This window comes from Lipophrys pholis, assembly GCF_963383615.2.
Source record: "Lipophrys pholis genome assembly, chromosome: 10".
Classification (NCBI taxonomy): domain Eukaryota; kingdom Metazoa; phylum Chordata; class Actinopteri; order Blenniiformes; family Blenniidae; genus Lipophrys; species Lipophrys pholis.
Window position 1 is genome coordinate 6,887,853 of NC_137640.1, and position 18,489 is coordinate 6,906,341.

At 38.6% G+C, this 18,489-nt stretch overlaps 1 protein-coding gene across 1 annotated transcript in view; it reads left to right on the forward strand.

The window, feature by feature from the left end:
- Window positions 1–18,489, forward strand: part of atp11b (ATPase phospholipid transporting 11B) — a 51,902-nt gene that overhangs the window by 4,544 nt on the left and 28,869 nt on the right. The window contains exons 2-14 of the mRNA XM_080474144.1: window positions 7,241–7,357; window positions 8,262–8,351; window positions 9,879–9,959; window positions 10,328–10,435; window positions 12,021–12,149; window positions 13,138–13,241; window positions 14,420–14,467; window positions 14,727–14,791; window positions 15,232–15,313; window positions 15,400–15,550; window positions 16,766–16,963; window positions 17,187–17,345; window positions 17,678–17,865. Of these exons, the coding sequence (XP_080330270.1) occupies window positions 7,241–7,357; window positions 8,262–8,351; window positions 9,879–9,959; window positions 10,328–10,435; window positions 12,021–12,149; window positions 13,138–13,241; window positions 14,420–14,467; window positions 14,727–14,791; window positions 15,232–15,313; window positions 15,400–15,550; window positions 16,766–16,963; window positions 17,187–17,345; window positions 17,678–17,865 (1,520 nt within the window). The remainder of the gene's footprint in view (window positions 1–7,240; window positions 7,358–8,261; window positions 8,352–9,878; window positions 9,960–10,327; window positions 10,436–12,020; window positions 12,150–13,137; window positions 13,242–14,419; window positions 14,468–14,726; window positions 14,792–15,231; window positions 15,314–15,399; window positions 15,551–16,765; window positions 16,964–17,186; window positions 17,346–17,677; window positions 17,866–18,489) is intronic.

The following is an 18,489-nucleotide window of genomic DNA, read 5'->3' on the forward strand; positions in this document are numbered from 1 at the left end:
TTTCAAAATGACCTGAGTATGCGTAGCTAGCCCCGCTAACACCAGCAGCCGTTGTTCCATCAGCTTGAAATTGTTTTTACTTTCTATGTAATAGCACTGCCAAACTGTTCTGCTTTGGTGAGAAGACTTCTGTTCATTTCCCACAGCGTTTTTAAAACTCCCTATCTATTTGACAACTGCAAGTAGATGGTGTTGAATATTACAGTTTCTATGATGCATCGCGAAGCAGATGTAGACAATTCTGCATTGATGGAGTGACAAAACATAACCTATTAATATTGTTTGGAGAATCCTTAATATTCATGAGAATGACAAACGTAAAGCAGACCGAAAACTATGATCTGATCTTAATATCAAGAGGAGCTGAAAGATGGTTTGTACACACAAGCCGATTCTACATGCTAATGATGATTAAAGTATGAGTTTTCAGTAATTAACAACGAGCTGGAGCATGTGTCGGCACACAGCATACTCATTCTGCAGTCTACAGTGCGCATAATTCTGTGCGTAGATAGACGTTAAGCACTGACCTATGCATAGCTGACTCGGCTGCTGGAGGTGCAGGTAGCATCGACACAAAGCATGTACAGTTATTGTCTGCTGTGTTCAGACTAGTCATGTTTATGATATTTGTTATTTCCTAAATTAAAAAGCGAGTTCATATGTATCTGACTGCTTGTATTCATGAATGGGAACACTTTGCAATGAGCAGTTATAAAGAAAATTGAGGATGCAACACATAATTATGCATTTCTGATCGGCCGTGAGACCAGTGAAGGTGCACAGCCTTAAAATATCGGCGTGTTTATTTCTGCCATTATTTAATACACATATAACATCATGCTATTTACTTATTTCCACAATCACTTTGATAATCCAACTTTGGATTTTTAGTCGGCGTGTAAATGGGCTCGGTGACTTCACAGTTTCATTCAGGATCTACTTTAAAAATCTGTTTTCATGCAGCAACAAAACATCTGATAGTTAACTATCTCATGTCACCCTTGATAAACCAGTTGTGTCTCAACTGTGGCTGGGCTTCAGGCTATTCATTTTATGCCACATGCTGTTAGACATCTTTTTTGGCACGCCTGTAGTTATGTTATTATTCCTGTTGTCAGAAATCATATCGTCAAAAGCAGCACCTACAGCCTCTGATGACACACTCTATTGTGCGCTCTTTCTTCTATTCTGTTGTTTTATCATTCTCTTCGCCGCTTGTTCTTTATCCAGCCACCTTTCTGCCAATTGTGTGTGCGTGTCTGTGTGTGTCTGTGCAGCATTGCAATAGTGCAGGGACGCATTGCCCCAAGGCACTATGGGACTTGTAGGCTTTATACAAAGAGTAATTACCTGTCAGACTGATGTGAGAACCAAAGTCTGCGAACAGATGAAAAGGTCTTATTTCAGCTACTCGCAATGTTTTTTTTGTAAATTACATCATTATTGTTTCTATGCGTTCAGTCCACACAATATTTCCAACTTCAGTTCTTAGGTTCTGATGATATATCACCTTTTTGCACAATAGTCTGCAAGTTTGGTGTATTTTTTATTACCCAGCTTTTGTGCTACTCTATTTCTTCAAGTAAATGTTTTCCAATCCCAAAAGAGTAAAGACTTTTATCTAGATTTCCCTTTCATTTACGTTCTTAATGAAACAGTAATAGATTAGTCCAACAGCTAAATGATTATATACGCTGTTCATATTACTCTATGAAGTCACAATTACCTAAATGTGGTACTACTTTGATTTGCTTTGGTTGAACTCAAGTGAAGCTTTATGTTTTGCATAGTAGTAAACTGAAGGTCCTTAGGTTTTGACTGTTCAGCAAAAACAACATCTGAAGTAGTCACTACTTTTTGGAATTCCAGTTCACTGTTCTTGCTTCCTGCCGTGTATTTATCTAGAAAATGATCCAGATATTAATAAGTGATGTGAATTCAAATAGTTGCAAGATTACCGCACAGCTGGGGGATCTGGATAATGTGATTGAATCCTGCTGTTCATGTGTGTACTGCCTGTGATGTATTTATCATTTTTTTGTAGTGTCTATTGATAATTTACATGCTGTGGGAATCAGCAGTATGTTAATTCTGTTACTTGTGTTTCTGTGTACAGCTAAACTCCTTGGTGTGACATATAAAGGAGCCACTTATGTTGATTATATGCATTTGCTGACCTAACTGAGATGACCAAGACTAACATAATAAATAAATCTGCTGGGTATTAGTATTTATGTCACAAGACTTGGTTTAAGAATATTTGCCCTTTGCTTTATTATTTTTATGAAAACATGACAAAGGTATTTTGTTTTGTATCATATGCATCCATCCAGGATTACCCACCATGTTCCATGATTTAGTTGCTCTCAGTAGTGTAATTTTCACAGATTTTATGGAGGGAAGTATTTAGAGTTTTCTTGTTTTTAGTCACTAATGCTATTGAATAATAAAAAAAAAGAAGTCATTCATAACTCCCAAAGCATATACGTTGTTTGTAAGATTTTTCTGTCCGCTTTTGAAAAACAATATTTACTGTTCTTACGGTTGTCTGCAATATCGGTCAAACATTGTAAGTGTCGTTGCTGATTATGATTAAGGTCCTGGAAAAATGTCAGTGGAAATACCAGCTTAATTGTAACTTCTTCTTTTTTTGTCTAAAAACATAAAGCAGACCGAAAACTATTGAGTTGCTATGATCAGTGTTGTTTCCATTTGGGTATTTGCTATCTGGTTCACCTGTTAAAACACAATGATAGGGAAAACTTTCTGTGTCTGAGCTGAGCACAAAATCATGACTTTATCAAAGCGGCACTGGTGTTCTTAGCATTGCATTGATTGCAGCGTTTTCCTCCCTTTAACAAGGCCACGTCTTTGTTACAGACAGGACGGTTGGTGTGTAGCCGGCGGGCTTTTACATTAACCAAAGCTTCAGTGTACAAGGACATTAATGATTGAGCAATTTAAGTCTTAGATGACTGCTGAATCTTTAGACTGTCGGAAAAACTGTGGAGTAAATGAGACTGAACTGTTGGGAAAAGGCAGATTAAATAAGCTGTTTACTGTCGTAACGTGCAAAATTACCATGCGCAAACAGCAAAGGCGTAATCGCTAATTCATCAATGCCAGTGACTCAATAATTGCTTTGCAAGAAGTGTGTGTTTTCAGGCTTCTGAAACTCACGGGTTTATGTCTTAGTATCTGTAGCAGATAGTTTGTATTTCTCGATATGAAATGTAAGGCAGTATTTTTCATTTTTACTTAAATTTTAGTTGACACTACTATATTTTATTGAAAGTGAATTGCCCATCCAAACCGTGGCACTCATCTATTTTCTTGGAGTATCTTTGGCATCTACCAGTAAATATACTACAAAATTATGGATGAATAACTTTCACACTTTATGTTGCTGATGCCTCAGTCTGTTTTGTAGAGACTGTTTTTTAACAGCAAGAGGTTTAGACGCGACACTGCATTGTGAATTTCATGACGTTGGGTGTGACAGTAAGTTTGACGAAATGATGTTGCTCTCCACTCAGTTGGAGTTGATGTCAACTACAATGCACTCCAGTACCCAGTATTTCATCTACATACAATGCTGGTGCCTCCAGGGAACAACTCGGAGCATCTACGTGCAGGGAAAAGAGTTTGGTCATGGAAATAGGCAGAGAATGTGGTGATGGTTCAACATTTTACTTCTTTTGGAACCTTCTAACTTTTGTTTTGGTGCAGCGCTGGTGTTGAACTGATCATCCCATCCTTTTTTTATGTTTTTCTTCTGGTTGGTACAAACTGATAACTTGTGACAGCAACCACGCTGAGTGGTGTTTTAATGCGACAGACATCAAATTTCTGACACCTTCCCAAAATAATATCGGGCTGTCGATGTTTGCACGGCCATGACAACGGCTGTCCTCAAACCTGTCTCACTGTAAGACATACAACGACACATCTCAGGCCACGATCAAAGATACTGTCACAGTTGTTTATTTTGGTCTGAGATGCCCAAAATCACAAAGCGCATCGGATAATTTATCCATGTCACTCTAATCCAGTGCTTTTATTAGGGTAGCTCAAAAAAGTTCTGCTTTCTGGTGCAACTCGAGAGTTACTTTTCTGCAAGACATTTTCGTCAATCATTCTAAAATAATACATACACAAAAAAGCATGATGACTTCTAAAAGGACTGTAATCTCTCTTCCTCTCATGCTCTTGCTTTTTGTTTTTCATGCCTTTGTTCTAAGTTACACTGATTCTCGGATTACAGATGTCACATTTGCAGCACTTATACTGCAGGGTGTGTTCCCAAAATGGGAAAAAATCTGAGATCCCTCTGTTTGCTTGCTGACAGTTCTATTATAGTTCTATTGCACATTGCTAACATCATGAGAAAGTTTTCTGTTTGAATCATTGTGCCTCCATAGTCTGTGATCATCTGTCTCTTTTGTGTTTATTTTTTTAACAAGCTGGACCAATTCTGATGCTTACAACCTGTCAGTATTAGTGAGCAGAAACTGTACAGAAAAGGCTCATCGGGTTTCTCCTCCAAGCTGGATTCACATTCAGTTTGCTGTTGTTACTGGCTGCTGAGTCAGACATAACTAGCCCAGTTGAACAGATACAAGTGTCATTGTAATTCTCAATAGTTGATAACCTGGTTGTTCCACTTCAAATCTGTCTTAATGCTTAAACATCTTCAGTGCGTCATTTGGCATCAGGAGGGTTCAAGTGGAGCCAAATGAGTAAGAAATTATTGAAGCAAGTTTCAGATGTTGAAGTAATGTTTGACTTGCATTGTAGGTTTTATTTTCCTTCCCTATTTAGACACAATTGCTCCATTGGTGGTTCTCTAAAGTAATGTTGAAAAGCGGTAGCAATGTACATGTTCTTCTTACCCTGACGGTTGTACTGTGCAGTGTGTGGGCCTGAGTCATCAACAGGATGTTAGTTTCTGAAAGTTGCTATTCATGTTTAATTCACATTTTTGGGTTTTACATTTACATCAACCAAGAATTTATAAACAAAGCTTTTTTTATTTATTTCTTTTGATTTGATTCCTCTTTGTGGTACTTCCCTACAGGAATGATCTCACAGTGAGTTGAAAAATGCTGTTAATAAGTTTTCTGACAGGTTTAGTATGATGGTGAATTTTAATGCGGAGTTTCAAGTTTTGCAGAGTGCCTTAGTACACTGAAGTGGAACAATGCAGTAAAGCAAAAGCAAAAATAGTTACACAATTAGCATTTTACTTATTTTGTGTCATAAATACTGTTAAGTGTGGTCCACCATTGAATAAATAACTTCAGAGGAATATAATAATAAAAAAAAAAATAATAAATCCTCAAACACTGTCATTGAAATGTTTGAGGACAGTTTAATTGCATAAATGACAATGAATTGAATTCTGAACATGTTGTGGTTATTTGGTGGCCTAGATCTCCGAGGACACAAGAAAGTACTTATGGGACCCTGGATATTAGAAATGTGTGGCCTGTAGTTCTACTAGTCATGTGAGGAGTGGATATCAGTTTATTGAAAACAGGAAAAGGTTAATCTTAGTCTTCTAAGTTGATCTCAATGTCAATAGTGTGTATTTGTTTATTAAACAAAATGAGAGCAGGCGGAGGTGGAAGGCCTGAGAGAGCAGCACAGGACGGCAGTAATAGTTTACATATGTCGCTGAACAGAGGAGAATCTGTGTGGGAGGGAGTGGCGTGGCCCGGATATGTTCCTGTGTGCGTGTGTGCATGTGTGTGTACACACACACACAAGCGTGCGTTAAAGTTACGTCATGCAGCATTTGCAAATGATTGTGAGCGCTTGCTTTAACCTTCTTAGCATAGCAGTTGGGTTAGGGTGTGACGCACATGACGGGACCAGAATATGTATAAACTATAACCAGATCATTCCTGTGCTTAAGACTCACGCACACACGCGTTTCAGAGTGATGCATTCGTCATGTTTGTTGGTTTCAAAATGACATGCAATAAGTCACCTTGTTGGCACACTACGATCTGAAAAGACAGACAAAGAAATTGTCTGATGACTCATACTTTATTTCTTTGGCTGTACCTTTTTTCAAAGTTGCATTATTGGAATAATTATACACGCATGCATTGCTGTGTGCAGGGCCCACATAGAGCAGCATTGAATATGCAACATGCAGCAGTACAAATGTAAAGAGATGACACTGTAATATAAGTTATGAGGCCAGCTTCCTTAAACCAGGTTTTACTTTAGGTTCAGATTATTTACCATTAGAATAAAATAATACAACACTTTCTAGAATCTAGTGGGCTTGAGAAATTTCCTTGTGCTTTCATTTTGAAGGTTAGGGTTTTTTTGCATGTAATTATTTATACCAGCAAACTGATTATATCATTCTATACTTGGTTTAAATTCACCTCTATGATTTAAAACTAAACTCCAAAATAGTTGTATCCTCCTGCAAAAAAGTTTCCCACGTTACTTGTTTCACAATAAGGTGTTTTTAAATTGAAAGTGTTAGGGTGAGTGACATTTACCATTCATTCTTTCTGACATGCAACAATCTCGTCATTGGTTGATATTATGTACCGCTGTAGGATGGAACCCATACTACATTAAGTTGCTGCAGCACAATGGCCAATAGACGAACACTGAACTATACATCTTTTGAAACCACAGTGAATACAAAAACATCTTGCCTCAGGTAGATTTGAGTGTGGTGCAGAGTTTGGGTACATATTCACACTACAATCCAGTGCCAGACAATACCCAACGACTTGCTGTATAATACTGTTGTAATGTTGTATTTTGATGGCCAGCATCTTTAATTGGTCGAGATTAGTGAGGTATTTTATCCGTGGACTATTTTAATTGTAAGTAGTTTACTGAGGAAATTGATTTCAATGGGCTAGTTGTGTTTTTTGATTCGAGAAGATTGGCATTTCAAACAATACTGCTCTTGTGTTGGATTTATGAGATCTAAATTGTAATTTTAAAAAGAAAATCTTTTTTCAGTATTAAATCGGTAACAATGAGATTTTTCTCGATTATTTGGTGATGGTCAATGCATAATCCATAACAGAAATGAATTTGTGTCTATTATAGTGTGTGTGGTCAATTTATTGTGCGTTTGAAAGTCAGATGTTTACATGCAAATACATTTCATTTTCAGTACTTAATGCTAAAGTAGTGACCTGTTGTTTTCATTTCTTCCCACCTCACTCTCTCTCCTCTCACTCCTCTCTCTCTTTAGGGCTTTGACCCTCCTCATCAGAGTGAGACCAGAACGGTTTATGTGGCCAACCGGTTCCCCCAGCATGGCCACTACATACCACAACGGTTTGCAGACAACAGAATCATCTCATCCAAGGTACAGAGTGTTTCAAATCCATTGTGGAAAGTTTATATTGTGATTAGTTCATATAAACAGAATGGGAAACAATTCAGCTAAAAAAGTCATTCAGAATTCTGCTTTTAGGTTTTTGCTTGTCCAACGTACGTCCTCACCAACATCTGTTAAAAGACGAGCGGTGGAAGGACTTGTTTTGTTTATCAATTCCCACGTTAGGTGGGTGCACAGCCTTTCCTATGATGAACCATAAAAACACATGAACCTCAGCTGAGCAGTGAGTGAAAGCAATGGCTGAAGAAAACATTTCACCCACAGACACTCAGCGGCTGATTTGTGGCCTCCAGCATGACTGGTGTTAAATGAATTAGCCGGGAGCTCTGGTGTGGTGGGAGAGAGAGGGAGGGAGAGAGAGTGATAAGCTTGAACTGTGATTTGTTGATAACATGAGCAGAATGAGAGAGAAAAAACTTCACTGCTGGTGGAAGGATTAGAAGTTCAGCTGGTTGACCTGCAAGACATTCAGCCACAATTAATCGAGTGCAAAACATCAGCATCAATGAAAAACTGTTTTTTAATCAATTGAGTGATTTTGGAATTGCAGTGTGTTACTGAGGTGAAAGAAAGTTTTGAAACCACTGTATTCTCAGCTCAACATCTTTACTACTTGTGCGTGTGTGTTGACTTTCTGTTCTCTCTCTCTTTTTTTTAATGTTTATCAACCATACACATTTTCTTACATGATTTTTAATATTTAAATTAAACCATTTGTAAAGCTGGTTCAAACTCCTCCACCATGAAATATGAGCTACCTCATGTATTTAAATTTTTTCTAAATGCATCCCAAATCTTAAGAATATGGACCACCAGACTTCTCTTTCCAATGTTTTATTCTTCTAAACCTTTTTTTCCCCCTACCTTTCAGTACACAATCTGGAATTTTGTACCCAAGAATCTGTTTGAGCAGTTCAGAAGAATAGCCAACTTCTATTTTCTCATCATCTTCCTTGTACAGGTAATAACACAAACAACACACAAAAGCAACTCCTTTTCACAGGTGCAAGGTCTTCCCAGCCAAATGGTGGCGTGTCAAATGTGACCTTAGTTTTCCTGCAGATCTGTGTGCGTGTGCGTGTGCGTGTGCGTGCGTGCGTGCGTGTGTGTGTGTGCGAGTCAGTGACTCATCGACTTCGAGGGACAAGAGGACAGACAGGTCTGCCTCTGTATTAAAACATTACACCCACACATTTTGTAATATGTGTGTCTTTACAGCCAGCCTCAAGCGCTAGGCCATCACTGTGAATCAATCATCTTGTGCTGGAGAAGGATTTGGCTTTCAAATTTCCAGCGTTCTCCTGATTTATTTGAGTGTGTAGTGAAGCTCAAGCAATCGACCCGACTCTGCCTAAAAAGGACCACTTTTTTTTTTTACCCACTCACATTGTCAGTAAAGCTGAAGTCAGCTCTGTATACAGAGAGCTCCTCATTTCATCTTGAGATAGAGAACATGTTGTTTTCTTAGATGTCCACTTCGACCATTTTAATGTGGCTTTTGATGCATTCTGCAATATCTGTTGCGTGCCCTAAAAATCGAAGAAAATAACTTATCTCATCTGTTTTTGTAACAGTTTTTTTTTTCCTGAATTGCTCCAGTAATTCTTGATTTACCTTCTGAAGGTTTTTTTTGTTTTTTTTTATAAACAGTTTCTGTCTAGACTTATAGTAATCCAGAGTTAGTATGTTTTGCCGAAATCCAGCAGATGTCTCCAGTGCAAATCTGTCCTCAAACAACTTTTGCAAAGGATTTTGAGGAGTTTGGAATGCCACATTTAATTCATGTTTATTTGTAGCAGTTTGTATTTTTCCTTCTTTGCAGAAGCATTGTTGTTTTTTGGATTTCAAGCCACCTGCAGATCAGCACAGCAGTGTGAAGGGCTGGTAGGAATATTTATTGTGCCACCTGCTCGACAATAAAAAAAAGGACATTGTTATCAAGATTGTCTTCAAGTAATAGCTCACATATCAAAATCAATAGAAAGCTTATTCACTTGGTGGATAATTCATCCCTGAAACAAGTTCTGAAACCCTGTCACTCTCTCCACTTTTTGGATATTTTTGACAGGTTAATTGAACTGAGTATAGAGATTACTGATAATTGGAAAAGTTGAAGAATACATGCAAATGAATTTAAAATAGAGAAATTTCAATTAGGTTTTTCTGGCCTGTGCACCTGTTCTGTCACCAGTGTCGAGGTGGTTCAATTCACGTTATTGGGCAGTGCGGCTAAGTTTGTCAGTCCTTGCGGAAATAGGTGTGTGCGTGTGTGTTTCTGGGTCTGACTGCCTCTGATATGACAGTTAACCTTTGAAGGAAGTTATAGAGGCTTCCTGTTTGACACATTAGCTTTGACTTCTCTCTGTTGTTTTTCCAGTTCACTTGTTTTCTCTCTCAGGCCTCCCACCACTACTCTGTCCAGCTTCGGTTTCCCTCTGCACTTCTAAATTGCTGACAGTCTGTACTCTTTCTGTATTTGTCTTTCCAGTTAATGATAGACACCCCCACTTCCCCAGTCACCAGCGGCCTGCCTCTTTTCTTTGTGATCACAGTAACTGCTATCAAACAGGTGAGATCACAACCACACGATAACTTCCTCTTTGTTGGCCTCAAAATGGGGAACCAGTTTATTCCACAATGTCACTGAAGGTGGATAAATTTCAGTCGGAGATCTATAATCTATAAAGGTTTTTTTTGTTTTTTGTTTTAAGGTTTTTATGGAATTCAATTATTGCAGTGTTAATTTAGATGTTTTTGCACCAAGAAAATATATGAATGTTGTGTGATTAAAATTTGAGAAAATTTTAATAAAGTTTAGTCATAAAAGAAAAATAACTTCACATTAAAACGGTCTGTTAATGGTTCTTTCTGTTGGACTGTGGCAGGTCAATGTCACCATGTCAGTTACAAACACATTATAAATGATTTCCTCCACAGGGCTATGAAGATTGGCTGAGACACAAAGCGGACAATGAAGTGAACGGCGCGCCAGTGTTTGTGGTTCGCAGCGGAAGTTTGGTTCAAACAAGATCCAAAAACATTCGGGTATGATTGCAAAAACTCTGTTAATCAGGTTAATTTGATTAATACAAGGTACATTTTGAAAAATCAACGTTTTTTTATAAAGCTTGACAGATTGAACCCATTGAAGAAAAAGAGATGCAGTTTAAACTAAAAGCCATTACTATACCGGATATGCCTTTGATAATTTGTTAGCAGGAAGGAAGCTTTCGGTCCCACATCACTCAACAGCTCGGTTTCAGTGTTGTGTTAGGTCTGCTACTCCGACTTAAACTGAATAGTCCCTAGTGAATCAATCATAAACTGTATTTCATTATTTTATTGAAAAAGTAAATTTAATATTTTTGGAGGCACAATTTTACTCATTGCAGAACCGTCTCTCAGGTTAGACTGCAGAATCTGACAGGCTGCTGTTGGCCCACAGGCCGCATGTTTATCTTAAGGTGTTAAAGATTAGCCTTCATAGCGAACTCGCTTTGGCTTTACAGGTAGTTTTCTGGCCGTTGCAGTGTTCCCTATAACCTGCGGTGTATAGATGGATATATTTAACACAAGTAACTGCAAAGGTCACTGGTTAGTTTTAGATTGGCAGTCTCAGCAGTAGCAGCCACATGACATTTCAATGTGTGTTCTACTCATTAATTGTACATGCTGGAGATCGTGCTCACTGCAAATGACTGCTTACCATTCACTGACCTACTGTTCTGGCTACATGTACAAAAAATAAAAATAAATTGGAATACCAAGTGCTATAAATTACATTCCGAATGAGCTCCGGACTTCTTCAAAGACCAATTTTGATGTGACTTTTGATTAATGGTCATTTCTAAGATTATTACGTATGTGTTTCGTTAGACTACATTAAAACCCTTCTTTATTTGCTCCTGTACCTTTTCACTTCAGTTTAATGTAGGCATTTCAGATTTGGCTAAAGAAAACGCTTCTCTTAAGACTACTGACATGAAGGATCAATACATTTTTGGGTGCAAAAAAACTAAACCGCTTCTTCAAGCTTGGTTAAAACATTGGGAACAGAAAGCAGGTTTGATCCAGATGACCAGAGAGTTCATCACATGACACTAGAACGGAAGCGTATCCTGCATTTGAACCATTCGCTTTAGATTCAGCGTGTCCAGCTGGTATCTCAACTGTTATCAAATCAAGGTTTCACCACTTTGGTTTGACCTCGGCACATTCTAATGCACACAAATCCTGAGAGGTCAGGAGTCTCAGAGATACTGTAACTAGTGTGTCTGGAGTTAATGCACTGCTGTCTGAATGACGTGCATCCTTCAGTAACACTACAAATGCACTTCTCGGGATGTCGAGCACATGAGATATTGATTATCCAGTCACAGCCAAGAGACTTGCTGTCACCATGAGTGAAACATAGTTATTTTAAACCAAGACATGAACAGTGTTGCTGTGTCAGTGGAAATGTGAAAGTTGAGAACATACAGAGTTTGAGTAATGTTACAAAGTTAAAATAGCAGATTTGTTTTAGTATTTGCATCTTAAGACACATCTTTGAAGAGCAGGCTTCTCAGTCCATATTGAATATTTAAGTGCCGTTTAAAAAGTTGCCCCCTGTTTTTGTGTGTCCTTCCAGGTGGGAGACATTGTCCGTGTGGCTAAAGATGAAACATTCCCAGTTGACCTGGTGTTGCTTTCTTCTGATCGTGCAGATGGCACCTGTCACATCACCACAGCCAGTCTCGATGGCGAGACTAACCTTAAGGTCTGTGAAATGTCTCTCTGACTGCCAACATGCTTGTATTTATGCATAGTTTTCACTGAATAGGATCTGGCTCAGAGAGATTTGACGGTCTTAACAATCGACGCGTCTCAGCTGGCTACAGTAAACATTGCATAATAACGATGTGCGATCTAGGGAACTGCAACAGATGAGGTTTCATAGGCAATCTTGCCCAGTCATAGTCGTGCCGCAGAGTTAAAGAGAGCTGATCTTTTGCTGATGTCACTTTTCTAATTGTGCTTTAGGCAAGACTCTATGCATAGATGCATAGATATCCTCATTGAGGCTCATTTATAAGCATTTAGATGGAAATTGATTGCCCATATTTGCAATTGGCTTCTCATTAGTTATGAAATAGTTTTAGTTTGCAGATTTCAGTGTATCGCTCATGACTAAATACTTTCCACTCTTTAACCCCCCCCCCCCCATTTTGCCGGTGGCCATGTAACTTAATTGTCTCTGTATCGGCATCCAGCTGCTTCTTCCGCACTGAATTTTTACCACATGGTGGGTTTTTCCTTCTGGCCTGAAATGGTGTTTGTACAGTCTTTGCACCTTTTGATATCTTTATGAAATGCTGTCAGTTGCATCCGTTTCTGTATTGTGAATACAAACAGTTGTATTGGCTGAACATAATGTTATAGTATGGTTTCACTATTCTGTGTCACAATTGTGAAAGCATTGTTTGATAGAATAACATGTTTTAAGATAATGTAGAGAAGCACGCAGTGTTGATCATTGTCTGACAGATCAGTAATTTCCTTGTGGTTAAAACATGATGAAATAAAGTTACTAATTCCACTAGTCCCGTCGGTCCAACTTAAAGTTAAGTGTGTGTTTATATTTAAAGAATTTAAACCTTCACAAATTCTCTCTATTGAATTAGGATTTGTTCAGCATGGAAGAAGAAAAATGTGCTTTTTCAGTTGATAATCAGCACTTCCTGTATTTTGTGCATCTCCGTTTGCAGACCCACTACTCTGTTGCAGAGACTTCAGTGTGTCAGTCAGTGTCCCAGTTAGAGGCATTGCAGGCTGTGGTGGAGTGTCAGCAACCGGAAGCCGACCTCTACAGGTAACCTTCTGTCTTTTCAACCACTGTTGTTTCAACTCACTTAGTAGATGCACATAGTACTCAGTACTTAGCACTTAAGCAGTTATTGTCTTTGTGTAGTAAGTGTTAGTCTCTTAATTCTTTAAAAAGAAATGTTTTAATTCAGTTCAAAGCTGTAACTTCCTCTTTAGATGGAAAGATTAGGCATTTGGTTGTCTGAGATCAGGGTGTATCCACACATTTTAAAAACAACTATAAGTAATGCACTGTATTAAAAGCAGGTCAGAGATATATTATGACATGACCAATTGGGTGAGATGGCTTCGTCACCTCTCTTCCTCTTGTCTCTTGGCCTGCTGCTTTCGGATCAATTGATGTATTTTCAGAGCTTGCAATTCATTATGAGGAAGTTTTCTTCCTCCTCTCCAGTCTCTTTGTTTGCCGTTTTTTCTTCACACTCACTTTGTTTATACACACTTCATCAGCCCTGATACCATCATCTTCATCTAATCTGAGCTCTGCAGCATAATAATGACCTGGTTTCCTGAATCAGGTTTAAGATTTTAACGTTCTGATGCAGGAAACAGATTTGATCTTTTTCACAGGTGTTTGAAGTTATTCCATGCTTACATGTGTATCTCAAGGCTTCAAAAAACAAAGTATTTTAGTGTCTGAAGAGCAGTAAAATGAAAGGACCCTCCGTACTTATATTGTGTAATTAAATGTCTTTCTGAAACTAAAGTGATTAAGTCAAATACAGTCATGAACATTTCTTTTTCTGTTTTCTTCCACCAAGTGAAGGTAAAGGGTTTTGCTTTCACAGTCAAAAAGCCATCCATGTTACTAAGGCAATAATCCCTTCAATTTGAAAATGCAACTGAAAACAGATGAAAAGAAAGTTAGTGGTCGTCTCTCAATCGAAAGGTTGCAGGTTCCATTCCCAAAGTCCGTCTTGTCCACATGTCGACGAGCAAGAAACTGAACCCCAATCTGCTCCCAATAGATGGACTGAGCACCTTCCATGGCAGCCGCCTCCAGTGGAGTGTGAACGTGTGTGCGAATGGATGAATGTGATTAACAGTGTAAAGAGCTTTGGGGATTGCTCAAGCAGTGAAAAAGTGCTATATAAGTGAAATTACTTTGCCATTTTGCAGCTGTCTTTCATTTCGCTGAACTGAAAAACTGCTGGTGTCTTCCAGATTTGTTGGTCGCATCACAGTGACTCAGCATGGGGAGGAGATCGTCAGGTAAGACCAGACTATAATGACAAATATGTATTTGAATTACTAGTTCTACATCTACATCTGTCCAATAAAAGTTGTTTTCGCTCACTATCGCTAAGTGGAAAAAAGCAGTTTTGTTCATTCCCTAGATCACCAATCAACACAACCCTGCAGCAAACCTTCCTGATTTTTTTAGTCTACTGTGCCGTCACAAAATGTGTTTCTTGAAGCTTGCTCCCACATTCACCTTTGTTTCTATTTATTTTGTTTACTTCTTTGCCAGACCGCTGGGTCCAGAGAATTTGCTGCTGCGTGGAGCCCGGTTGAAAAATACCAAAGAGATTTTTGGTGGGTCCAAATAAAAGAAATTTAAAGAAATGATATAGCTAAAATAGACTTTCACCCTCGAGGAAAGCAACTAAAGGAGCACATTCTCTCTCACAATGGGAGGTTTGTTGTTGTGCTAAAGAAGTTTCCTCTGAAATGGTGCTGCGGTCACTTCCCAGCTGGGCATAGATAGTATTTTCATATCATCTTTATGATATGATTGGGATCTGATATGTTATCCAAAGACTTTTTCTGTCAGATCTGGAAAGAGGTTAATCTGCAGTGCTTTAACAGTGTGTACTGTGTAAACATTGTGTATACCAGAGCTAATACAATCGTGTGAATGCATCTTTGCCTTTGTTGTTTTAACTGCCAAAAAAGCTGGTACACAAATTGATCACTCGTGCAATGAACAAGCTGCAGGCTTGATGTCATACTTTTAACACACTGTGTTGCTACAGGTGTGGCAGTTTACACAGGGATGGAGTCCAAGATGGCTCTCAACTACAAGTGCAAGTCCCAGAAACGCTCTGCGGTAGAGAAGTGAGCTGTTTTTGTTATTTTCAATTTTTTCGCTCTAAGAAATTATGCTCTTTGAAAATCTAACGGTTTTATTTACTTGCTTTCAGGTCAATGAACACCTTCCTAATCATATACCTGGGAATCTTGTTATTTGAGGCCATCCTCAGCACCATCCTCAAATATGCCTGGCAGGCTGAAGACAAATGGGACGAGCCTTTCTACAACCAAAAGACTGAACAAGAGAGGAACAGCAGTCCGGTTGGTCTTCTTTGCTTTGTTTATAACTAAAGCATTTAGAATGCATTCTAAATGACTTGTGTTTTTGTAATCAGGACAGAGAATCACAGATATAAGTTGTGATGAATTTTAGGTGACAGATCACGTTGTCTTTTGTGTTACATGTGCAACCTGCACCGTCATCCACTTTTTCATCTCCACATGAGTAAATCCCCAAACCCACAGGAGATCCGACGCAATCATGGTGACAATAGAAAGATGAGACCATACTGGTCGGCACGCAATGAGCTTAAAGGATGCTGGTAGAGAAGTCCCAGCATATCTCGATTTTGTGACAAGGCATGAGAAAAAACGCGCCTGTCACGAGTCTCCAAGCATAACAGCCGACATGCCAACACCGATCAGTCAGAGAGAACAGCAGCCTCTATGTATTAAGACATTCACTGACCAAGAGAAATCCCAGAAGTGCATTTTCCTATGGGGCTCCCTGAAGACAGACAGTACTATCGGCTGGAAATGTTTAAACGTTTACTTTAGCGGGTGCTCCAGCAAGCCTGCTGATCCCATTACCTCTACCTTTAACAGTTGACACTACATCGCAGTCACTACTTTCACCTGGAGATTGATTTCCCAGGGTTTTTTTCCAGACTTGGAGCCTAAACGGAAATAAAAGTAATAGCTAAAACATTTGTATCATTTGTAGAAATATTTTTAAATGTCTTAATATTTCTCTAATCCAATCTAAGTATTTTTATGGGTTAAAATGTCATCATTCACTCTTCATTCAGAAGCATTAATCACAGCTCATACCAGGTCCAGTGTGTCATGAAGCACAGGTTTTGTAAAGCTGTTAATACTCTTTCCCTCAGCCTGTGCTCCGTTCTCTCCTTTCCTGTCACACTAACTAATTAACTGCTTAATGGGAATGAATTGGCCTGCCTGCTTTGATTTAGGAGTATCAGTGTTGAAGCTGCCTCATTTTGTGTGTGGCTGTAACTTTTACTAAGAAAATATTTTGATTGACTGCCTTAATTGTTGTTTTTTTTCTTCTGCTTTTTGTTTAAATTATTCTGTTGTCTTTCATTTCAAATGCTTGTGGTTCAAAACAATGCAGATGATGTCAATGATTTACATTTGTTGAATTTATATGCAGTTAACTTAGCCTAACTTCTCTTTCTTTTCCATCCCTGTATTATAACCTCACAGTACCAACATTATTCTCTTATTCCTTTTCAGATATTAAAGTTCATCTCAGACTTCCTGGCTTTTCTGGTCCTGTATAACTTCATCATCCCCATCTCACTTTATGTTACTGTGGAAATGCAAAAATTTCTGGGCTCATTTTTCATTGGCTGGGATTTGGACCTTTACCATGAGGAAAGTGACCAGAAAGCTCAGGTCAACACCTCTGACCTCAACGAGGAGTTGGGCCAGGTATGGAAGTGAAAATATGACGAAATCTCACTTTATGTCGAAGTCATATAAACTTGGGTATTGGTAATGCTATAGTGATATATACGCTTTTCCAATAATATACACATTACTTGCGTTTCACTTAATTATTAAATTTTTCATAATATTTTCATGAGTAAAGTAAGCCTACCTTTGCTGATTCTCAGCTTGTGTCTGTGTGTGCTTGTATGTTTTTGTTTCCTAGGTAGAATATGTGTTCACTGATAAGACGGGTACGTTAACAGAAAATGAAATGCACTTCCGCGAGTGTTCAATCAGCGGAACAAAGTACCGGGAAGTTAATGGCAAATTGGTACCAGAGGGAATGACAGACGATTCCCCAGATGGTTCTACGCTTCACCTGGTAATTCTCATAGATGCACATCACCATTGTTCTCTCTTGTCAGATACAAAATGGTTTCACTGCTGTCATAAAGAAGACCCGCCAATGATGCTCAAACAACTCAACCTCAAAATGTGTCTTTTTAAATTCAAGCTGCTAATATGAATCAAAAATACTTGTAGTCATTTGTGATGGAGAAATCTTCCACTGATTGTAAATTTGGAGAAAAATATATTTTCTTAAATTTCAATATATGCATTAAATATACTACACCTCCACTTCTGAATCTCCAGTGTCCCAAATTATAATTGCCAGATTATTTTTTCATTCTTTCCTTGTGTCTCCTCCTCCAGGTCGGTGAAGAATTGTTATTCCTCAAAGCGGTGTCGTTGTGTCACACGGTTCATATCAGCTACGACCAACCCGACTGCCTAGTAGGGGGAGGAGACCCATTTTCCCATGCCAATGGTTTCTCCTCCAATCACATGGAATACTACGCCTCCTCACCAGACGAGAAAGCTTTGGTGGAGGCAGCAAAAAGGTACAGTAGCATTAGATCATCTTCAGTCGACGAAATTGGGAGTAAAACAATTGGGAGACAATCTTAGAAACTGAAGCTGAAACCTCCGTTTAAAACACCCATTATACAAAAAATGCTATTGTAGGGGACCAAATTAACAAATTTTGCCACTTTATAGACTTCATGGAGCAATTAATCGGTGTCAGTGGCTAAAATGGTTTTCAAACCATCTTGTTAAAAGTCTTCAAGATGTAAGGGTCAACAGGAAGCTGTTACACATGTTTCGGCATGGACAGCTCTGGAGTACAAAATGTCCTACCATGTGGTCTAACAGTGTACTGGTGTGACAATAAAGAATCCATTAATCCTTAACCAGTCACAGAATCAAGCTTTGGTTTTTTGAAAGCTTTTGAAAGTTCATTTATGTATTAAACGTGCTTAAATTGGTCTCTTTTTTTTTCATATTTAAATGTTAAATATCTTGTCATTATGTAGCCGGCAGATCAAGGATAAATGAGTAAATCATCTTTTGCATGTCTTACGGGGAGCAATTTGGCAGCAACATTTCAAAATATGCCAACTTGTGGTTGTTGCAGGGCAAAGTGTTCATTTCCTTCATGTTTACAGCTTTGTGTGCTGTCCTCG